We start from the raw sequence: 9,181 nt of genomic DNA on the forward strand, positions 1-9,181 counted from the left end.
CCCCGAGGCGTCTTACGTCGCCCTCCGCAGGGGAGTCGAGAGACTCGGCGCCGACTGTGCGCTGCGAAACCGCAAGAACACACACTACAAGAAGCACTACATCGTGGAGGTGAACACTTTTTTTTTTTTTTTGCTTTCATAAAAGCTCGAACATGCTAAGAATTGCAAAATAATCATCTATTTAGCAAAGTGCGGTGGCGCCAACTCACAGAGTCGGGCAAAAATGAGTGACTTTGGCGGGCCTGCCCCTTTTCAATGTGCTTCTTCTGCACCAGGACGTTCCCAAGTCGGGCACCAGCTGCAGCTCCCGGTGCTCCAGCCTGAGGACTCCGGACTCGGAGAGCACTCGGCACGAGTCGGAGACGGAGGACCTGCTGTGGGAGGACTTCTTGCACTGCGCCGAGTGCAGGTCGTCCTGCACCTCGGAGACGGGTTAGAGAGTCACGAGATCGACCCGATTCCTCGCACGGCGCCTCATTGCGAGACTTGTGCTTGACAGACGGAGAAGGAGGAGGCGCGCCCGTGTGCCCCCCTACCAAGAAGGAGTACAGAGATGACCCTTTCCATCAGGTCAGCCAACACAAGACGCGGTCGGGTTATTGTGCGTTTGTCCTGGTGAAAAATCAATCAATCGATCGATCGATCACGGCCATTTTCTATCCTCAGGGCCACGCCCCCTGGCTGCACAGCTCCAACCCGGGCCTGGAGAGGGTGAGCGCCATCGTCTGGGAGGGAAACGAGTGCAAGAAAGCCGACATGTCCGTCCTGGAGATCAGCGGCATGATCATGAACAGAGTGAGCGCGCCTAAAGCGACGCCGAGGCGCACTTGCTTCGGAACCTTCAACGCGTTTTGTGTGCTCCAGGTGAATCTGAACAACCCGGGAATCGGTTACCAAGTGTTTGGGAATCTGGCGTCGGTCACGCTGGGGCTGACGCCCTTCGCCTTCAGGTAAACTCCAAATACTTGACGAAGACCTTGGGACACGTGACGAATCTCTTTGGCCGCATGTGTCGTCAGACTGGCTCAGCACCGCGACTTGGACCAGCTGACCACGCTCTCGGCCAATGAGCTGCTGTCGGTGGCGCTGGGGGGCGGCACCGGCTCGGACGCGCTGGTGGTCACCATGGTCACGGTGAGCTTCATGGTGCGGGTGTGCCTCACCTGGCTCTTCTTCTTCTTGCTAAGCGTGGCGGAGAGGACCTACAAGCAGGTGAGGCCAAGACGGCGTCATTTTTTTTTTTTTAAATTGCAATCCATTGACAACCGTTTTAGTCATATCAGTGGATTGACATGTTTTTTTTTTTTCCGCTGAACATTGCATGTTTGGAATGGCCCTAAATGAGCCTCAATCGAAAAAAAAAAATTGTAGGGGAGGGGGAGAAAAAAATAAATGCACCCATCCAAATGGCATCGATTTATCCATACAAACAAGTCAGAAAAAGTACTACACACTCTTTTTTTTTCAAATGTGATTTGTTTCATTGTATTTGTTTTGCCTTGTTTGAAGAGGAAACGGTCGTATCCATATCAAATCAACGTGCGTGTGTGTACGTGCGTTTCAGAGGCTGCTGTTTGCCAAACTCTTTGGTCACCTGACTTCAGCCCGAAGAGCAAGGAAATCGGAAGTTCCTCACTTTCGACTGAAGAAGGTCCAGAACATCAAAATGTGGCTGTCGCTACGCTCATACCTGAAAGTAAGATCCAACACGTCCTTCCCGTGAACATTATTGGCTGAATGATTCTGAAAAACAGTCAATTACAGTCCATTAATTTTCAATATCATTCAGCCCCAAGAAATAAATTCTACGACACCGCGATGCCGATTTAAACTAAATTCGTTATTATGTTTCAGCGCCGAGGCCCCCAACGCTCCGTAGACGTCATCGTGTCTTCTGCCTTCTTGTTGACGCTCTCGGTCGTCTTCATCTGCTGTGCTCAGGTGAAATACAGTGCGCGCACACACGCGAGCGCACTCGCCTTGTTTGTCACCGTGGTGATTCCGATGACGATTGGTTCGCCGCCGTCCTTTGTCGCGCAGTTGCTGCACGTGCACGAGACGTTCCTGGAGTGTCACTACAACTGGGAGTTGGTGATCTGGTGTTCCAGTCTGTCACTCTTCCTGCTCAGGTTCGTCACGCTGGGCTCGGAGACCAGCAAGAAGTACAGCAACACCTCCATTTTGCTCACCGAACAGGTGAATGAAGACGCGTGCGCGCGCACACCGGCGTTGACTTTCCTTCATCATACTTATTGTGCGTGTGTGCGTGTCAGATCAACTTGTATCTCAAAATGGAGAAGAAGCCCAACAAGAAGGAAGAGCTGACGCTGGTCAACAATGTCTTAAAATTGGCAACCAAACTACTCAAGGTGTCAAATGATTTCATCATTATATCAGTAAATAAATTGCACATTGCTGATGGGGTTTTTTTTTTTTTTTTTTTGCATTGCAGGAGCTGGATAGTCCGTTCCGGCTGTACGGTTTGACCATGAACCCTCTGCTGTACAACATCACACAGGTGGTCATCCTGTCCGCTGTCTCTGGAGTCATTTCAGATCTGTTAGGATTTAACTTGAAGGTGAACGCAACAGAATGCGCGAGCACAGAGCCCGCTTGTGTGTTTGAGTGCCTAACGTGCGTGTCTGTTGCCGTGCGCAGCTGTGGAAAATCAAGTCGTGACGTTAAGATGACTGAAGAAGACGACGACGACGTATCATCCGAGTGCTTTGACCTTCAACAAGCTATTTACCCGCTCAGTGTTCTCACTTTTTATTTAACTTCACTATTTATGACATCACACGTTTGCTCCCTTGAGCCTAAATTATTTTATGTTTGTCATGCATTGGTTATCCGCTCAGTCTGACGTTTGAAGGTCGTTTTATTGAAATGTATGTTTTTTGTTGTTGTTGTTTTTTGCTTTAAAAGTTACTCATGTGTTCTGCCTGCTTTTGATAATAATACAGAGTTACATCTTTTCAACCCAAATGTTCGGTACAATATTTCAGTTCAATATGAATGTTGTGGCAAAGCAGTCATGTGACACAATTGTAATTTCCAGACTACAGGAAATAACCAGCATCCAAGCAGAAAAGGAAAGTAAAAGAACACAAAAGTATGGGTGGTTTTCTCGCATTTTAAATGGACTCAAGTTGTGTTCTTTGATTTTTATTTGCCCATTTCAATCAACAGCGTGTTTGACAGTATTTTTCATTCTATTTTCTTCTTGAGCAGAGTCAAAACAAATCTCGATGTAAACTGAGGTTTTGGGGAGCCGATGTGATTGGTCAGTTTACATGCATCAGTATTAGCTTGTAATGTCGAAACAACCGGTTTCTTGAGAGCAAACGAACATGCACTTTAAACACGTGGATAATTTCCGTCAGTCTCATCAAATTTAAGTGCTGACATAATGTGTTAGCATGTTGCTAACGCGATTTGTAATTGTGTGCGTTTGAAGGAGACCAAAGTGCTTGCTTTTACTGATTGTTTGCCCCCTTTTTTCTCTTCTGTAAAAGAATGTATTTGCAGCTTTAAATTGGTTTTGTCAAGCTGTACTTTGTGTGTGTGTGTGTTTTTTTTTTAATGTGCTCTTTTTTTTTTTTTGGTCTCTTTGTATTTTTGAGTTTGCTCGCTCTTTTTTTTTGGTCTCTTTGTATTTTTGAGTTTGCTCTTCACACTTGTGGGGAGAAGAGGCATGTTTGAATGTGTTTTATTTTTTTAAGCAACAAAGAAGTGTATGTTGAAACATGAAGTTCAGACGGTCCAAATAATTTAAATTTTTGAGAGGGATTCTAATAAAATCCAAGCGCTGAATGATACACAATGGCGTTTTGTGGTCTTTTTGCGTTTGTGGGAGAGAGCGAGAAAGGGAAAAAAAGGAGAAAATGAGAGAGAGAGAGAAAACAAGTTTTGGCTCACGGCCCGGATGCCGTTTTGTGTAACACAGTAACAAGGCTGATTTCCGGAGCGGTTTACGTCGCTCCATCGAGACCCGCAAGAATCAAAAGTGGTTGTCTGATTATTGCTATTTATTGTTTTATTTGTTTATATTTATGTCTTTATGTCCTTTTTGCAGTTCAGTTTCGCTGCCCTTATTTTTAGCTGCGTGTGTTTTCAATGCACTGCATGTTTGCCCTGTGGTTGAGAGAAAAGAAATTTCATCTATGCTGTATGTTGTATATAGAACATATTTGACAATAAAGCTTGACTTGACTTGAGTTTGGTGATTTTAAATGACCGAGACAATCTTCCTGTATTAAGTTATTCGGTAAAGTGTACTCCTTTTATTTTTATAAATAAAAAGCAAATTATGAAGGCATTTTCACCACAAAAAAAACAGAAAAAAACCCAAAAATGTAAAATTCTGAAATGACGTACAGGTCCCGCGACATAGGCGGGAATGACGTGCAGGTACCGCGACACAGGCGGGAATGACGTCGAAACCGCTCCGACACATGTCGCTGCTGTAAAAATGCGTTAGCTCTGACTGAAATTTGAAGAATTAATTTGGAATATTGTGGTTATCCAATGTTCGTGTTGCCATCCTTGTAAAAATGTTATTAGAAGCGGTGGACGCGGATGAAACGACTGTCTTTCAAGAGGTTGCCGGTAAAGATTGAATGACTCTCGAGGCCGGCATGAGTTAGCCTGCTAAGCTACTGTAGAAGGGTTTGTTAGCATGCTCGTTAGCAATACGTTTGGAAACAGCAAACACTGAGCTCATACCAGAGGGAAATCACTGTCTTATGGATGGGTCTCCTCACACACGTTAATGCGAGTAGTGCTAATTTAGCTGCTGAATGTGACTGATGCATAACTCAGACCTGCACATGCTGCAGTGATTTTTCTGTGGCAAATAATGATGGAAACGGTCATAAATAATTCTTTCACGCCAAAAGTTTGTTTCCGCATTCATAGTACTGAACAGCCGTTTTGTCATCAAACCACACCTGTGTACTTTTAAGATTCGCTCCTTGGTTGCAATAAATTATAATGTACTTTTAGAGAAGGACATAGGGTAGGGGTGTCAAACTCAAGGCCCGGGGCCAGATCTGGCCCACCACGTCATTTCATGTGGCCCATGAAAGCAAATCATGTGTGTCAACTTGCATGATCCTTGCTCAAATCTGGACCGAAATGTCAAATTGTCATGTGTAATAAATAACGTTGAGATTTTGCAGTCTATTTTTTTTTACCCTGTTTACACTCATTTGGACAATAATTGAACAAAACTAGTAATCCATCAATTTGATTGTGTTCTGTACAAGTAATAATATGATGTAATGATTAAACGTTGATTCGGTTTCACTGTCGTAATGGCCCTCCGAGGCAAGACGTAACTCCAAAGAGGCCAGCGACAAACATGAGTTTAACACCCCTGCTATAGGGTATACATTTCTGAATGCACATACATGCAAATAAAACCCACCTCCCTCTGTTAGCCTCTGTGCAGGTTCAGGTGGAGCCGGTGGGCCGCTGGTTCGAAGCATATGTGAAGAGGAGAAACCGGACCGTGTCGACCTCCTTTCAGGAGTTGGAGGAGGAAGAGGAGTCCTCTGAGGAGTCGGATGATGAGGATTTTCAGTTGGAAGAGCATCCCATGCTCCGAACGCTCGATCCAAAAGACTGGAAGGTAGTGAGAGGAGGTGGGGGGCAACCGACAATTTGACATTTTTCCACTTACAGTTTGCCTTTTTGTTACTTACTTGTTAGAATCAAGACCACTACGCCGTCCTCGGTCTTCCGCACCTGAGATACAAAGCCACTCAAAAACAGATCAAAGCTGCCCGTAAGTTTGCTCACAGGTGTGCCCTTTTTTCTATGCTTCATGCTACGTGCGGTTCTCATGCGGCTCACGGTTAGTAGAGCAGTCGTGAATACATGACGGCGACGTTCGCCGGGTCACATTCTTGATTGTTTCTCAACAGACAAAGCCATTGTGTTGAAGCACCATCCGGACAAAAGGAAAGCTGCAGGCGAGCAGATTTCGGAAGGCGACAATGACTATTTCACGTGCATCACCAAAGGTGCGTGGCATTGCGCCGCGTTTGTTTCGACCGGGGGCTCTCGACTCATGCTCCCCGGTGATTGTTTACGCCCGCCAGCGATCGAAACCCTGTCTGACCCTGTGAGACGGCGAGCCTTCGACAGCGTCGATCCCACATTTGATAACAGCGTGCCCTCCAAGGGGGAAGGCAAAGAAAACTTCTTCCAGGTGTTTCCCGCTGTTTTTGAGAGGAATTCCCGGTGGTCGACCAAAAAGCATGCACCCAGCATCGGCACGACAGAGTCTTCCTTTGAAGAAGTGGATAACTTCTACTCCTTTTGGTATGTGCATCATTCTTTGGGCTGCGCCGCCATCCGTTCGCTTGATTCTTGTCAAATAATTGTTTGGTCGTCTCGGGCCATTTAAACTTCTTTCTGTTGACGCAGGTACAATTTTGATTCCTGGAGGGAATTCTCGTACCTGGATGAAGAGGAGAAGGACAAGGCTGAGTGGTAGACCTTTTTTCGCACTTGAAAGCAATCCTTTGGCCCTTCCGTGACTGACGCGCCCTTCCTATTCTCTCCCCCCTCCGAAGTCGAGACGAGAGGAGATGGATCGAAAAGCAGAATCGAGCTTCCAGAGCTCAGAGGAAGAAGGAGGAGATGATCAGAATACGAACGCTAGTTGGTACAGAGACGACAGACGTGGCAACATCTCGCAACGCACGCGGTTGAGGAATCACCCAAGTGGCCATCCTGCATTTGTCCAACACAGATACGGCCTACAGTTGCGATCCGAGGATCAAGAGGTTCAAAGAGGAGGAGAAAGCCCGCAAGGAGTCCGAGAAGAAGGCAAAAGTCGAGGCCAAGAAGAAAGAGCAGGAAGAAAAGGAGCGAGTAAGTCCCAAAGGGCCCACTTGGAGCACCGGCTCCTGAATGGCGTCACGGCAGCCTCGCTTGTTTTTAGGTCCGCCAGGCTGAGATGGAGGCGGCTCGTTTGGCCAAGGAAAAAGAAGACGAAGAAGCCAAGCAGGCGGCCCAGCTGGCCAAGAAGGAAAAAGACATCCAGAAGAAAGCCATGAAGAAGGAGAGGCAGAAGCTCAGAACTTCCTGCAAGGTGAACTCCCGGGCCGACTCCGCTCCAGACGTGACCCCTCGGACTAACCGCTCTGTTTCACATCCCACAGAACTGGAATTACTTTGCGGACGGCGAGGCCGAAAACGTGAAGATGATGGAGGAGGTGGAGAAGCTCTGTGACAGGCTCGAACTCGCCAGGTAAAATATCGTGGCGGCGTCGTCGTACCCGCACAGGCACAAAAACAATCTGGCTTTGGCTGCATGTCACAGAAGTTGTCCTCGTGTTCACTCGCAGCCTGCAGAGCCTCAATGAAATCCTGGCCTCCGCTTCAAAGGAGGACAGCAAAGTGGCGGTTGAGAAGCAGGTAAAAAAAAAAAAGGCGGAAGGGCGGGGGGCTGTCTGTCCCTTCAGCGCGCCCCATCTCTTGCAACGGGCCTTTCCTTGCAGGTGCAGGAGGTGAACGTGCAGCTTCAGAGGGAGCGGGACGCCGAGGTGCAGGCGATGCAGGCCTCTCGCGGCGCCGAGCAGGCCGGCGGAGGCGGAGCAGTGGGCGGGGGTGGCGGCGGGAAAGGTTGGAATGAGGAAGACCTCCAATTGCTCATTAAGGCCGTCAACCTCTTCCCGGCTGGAACCAACGCCAGGTCAGATGCGGGCCGTGCATCATGACTTGACCTTTGACGACAATTTGGGGGGAATACTTTGGTTGATAGGCATCGCTAAAAACTACTGTGTGGACATAGATTTGTATTTGCACATGTGTGTGTATGTGTGTATATACATATATACACACACACACACACATATACATTCTCCTCCCCCCCAGATGGGAAGTTATTGCTAACTATATGAATCTGCACTCCACAAGCGGCATGAAGAGGACAGCCAAAGACGTCATCAACAAAGCCAAGAGTTTGCAACGGCTTGGTAAATAGACAAACACACTTAGATTTGGTCTGACATATTTCTGCATCTTTTATTAATTATTTACCATTGTGTGGGGTGCGGCTCCTTTGAAAAGAAATAGTTGTCTGTGATATAGTCTTTGCTTTCCAATAATTTACAGACACAGACAAAGGGTTTGTTTATCTGACTTTATTCTCAGCACCACGCTCTTCCCGTTTGCTGTGTTGAAGCGGAAACAATTATCCATAATCATACGCAAACAAAAATACCTAACTATACATGGTTGTTTTTTTCAGAAGCCCGAAAAAAACGACCATGCATAGTAAGGCGTTTTTAGCCCGTTTTTAGCTCCAAAAAAACGACCATGTATAGTCAGGCGTTTTTAGCTGAAAAAAACGACCATGTATACTAAGGCGTTTTCAGCTGAAAAAAACGACCACGTATAGTAAGGCGTTTTTAGCTCCAAAAAAACGACCATGGATAGTAAGGCGTTTTTAACAAAAAAAAAAGACCATGTATACGAAGGCGTTTTTAGCTGAAAAAAACGACCATGTATAGTAAGGCGTTTTTAGCTCAAAAAACCGACCATGTATAGTAAGGCGTTTTTAGCTAAAAAAACAACCATGAATAGTCAGGCGTTTTTAGCTAAAAAAAAAAAAAAAAAAAAACCATTAATAAGAAGGAATTTTTGGCGAAAAAAAAAAAAAGACCATGTATACGAAGGCATTTTTAGCTGAAAAAAAATACCATGTATCGTAAGGTGTTTTGAGCTCAAACAAACGACCATGTATAGTAAGGCGTTTTTAGCTAAAAAAAACGACCATGAATAGTAAGGCGTTTTTAACTGAAAAAAAAAACGACCATGTAAAGTAAGGCGTTTTTAGCCTAAAAAAAACAACCATGAACAGGAAGGCGTTTTTAGCTAGAAAAAAAAAAAGACCATGTACAGTAAGGCTTTTTTAGCTGAAAAAAAATACCATGTATCGAAAGGCGTTTTTAGCTCAAAAAAACGACCATGGATAGTAGGCGTTTTTAGCTCAAAAAAACGACCATGTATAGTAAGGCGTTTTTGGCCGAAAAAAACGACCATGTATTGTAAGGCGTTTTTAGCCAATTTTTAGCCGAAAAAAACGACCATGTATAGTAAGGTGTTTTTGGCTGAAAAAAATTGACCATGGATAGTAAGGCGTTTTTAGCTCAAAAAAACGACCATG

The 9,181-nt window shown here is 45.7% G+C and overlaps 2 protein-coding genes across 2 annotated transcripts in view; both read left to right on the forward strand.

Annotated features, from left to right (window-relative positions):
* Positions 1-3,859, forward strand: part of LOC109530063 (putative homeodomain transcription factor 2) — a 26,416-nt gene extending 22,557 nt beyond the window's left edge. The window contains exons 10-21 of the mRNA XM_019893585.1: positions 8-109; positions 276-432; positions 500-570; positions 667-795; positions 865-950; positions 1,020-1,212; positions 1,565-1,696; positions 1,855-1,941; positions 2,041-2,196; positions 2,274-2,369; positions 2,453-2,578; positions 2,659-3,859. Of these exons, the coding sequence (XP_019749144.1) occupies positions 8-109; positions 276-432; positions 500-570; positions 667-795; positions 865-950; positions 1,020-1,212; positions 1,565-1,696; positions 1,855-1,941; positions 2,041-2,196; positions 2,274-2,369; positions 2,453-2,578; positions 2,659-2,679 (1,356 nt within the window). The 3' untranslated portion in view covers positions 2,680-3,859. The remainder of the gene's footprint in view (positions 1-7; positions 110-275; positions 433-499; positions 571-666; positions 796-864; positions 951-1,019; positions 1,213-1,564; positions 1,697-1,854; positions 1,942-2,040; positions 2,197-2,273; positions 2,370-2,452; positions 2,579-2,658) is intronic.
* A 551-nt stretch (positions 3,860-4,410) lies between these two features.
* On the forward strand, positions 4,411-8,075 carry LOC109530058 (dnaJ homolog subfamily C member 2-like). The gene is made up of 13 exons (XM_019893579.1): positions 4,411-4,608; positions 5,442-5,632; positions 5,713-5,788; positions 5,928-6,026; positions 6,105-6,327; positions 6,433-6,498; positions 6,582-6,673; positions 6,761-6,882; positions 6,953-7,102; positions 7,173-7,261; positions 7,359-7,428; positions 7,512-7,705; positions 7,888-8,075. Exons 1-13 carry the CDS (start codon positions 4,554-4,556, stop codon positions 7,994-7,996), a joined length of 1,536 nt encoding a protein of 511 aa, XP_019749138.1. The 5' UTR covers positions 4,411-4,553; the 3' UTR covers positions 7,997-8,075.
* Positions 8,076-9,181: the final 1,106 nt, after the last annotated feature.

The sequence above is a fragment of the Hippocampus comes genome, unplaced genomic scaffold (genome assembly GCF_001891065.2).
Source record: "Hippocampus comes isolate QL1 unplaced genomic scaffold, H_comes_QL1_v1.1 scaffold161, whole genome shotgun sequence".
Taxonomy (NCBI): domain Eukaryota; kingdom Metazoa; phylum Chordata; class Actinopteri; order Syngnathiformes; family Syngnathidae; genus Hippocampus; species Hippocampus comes.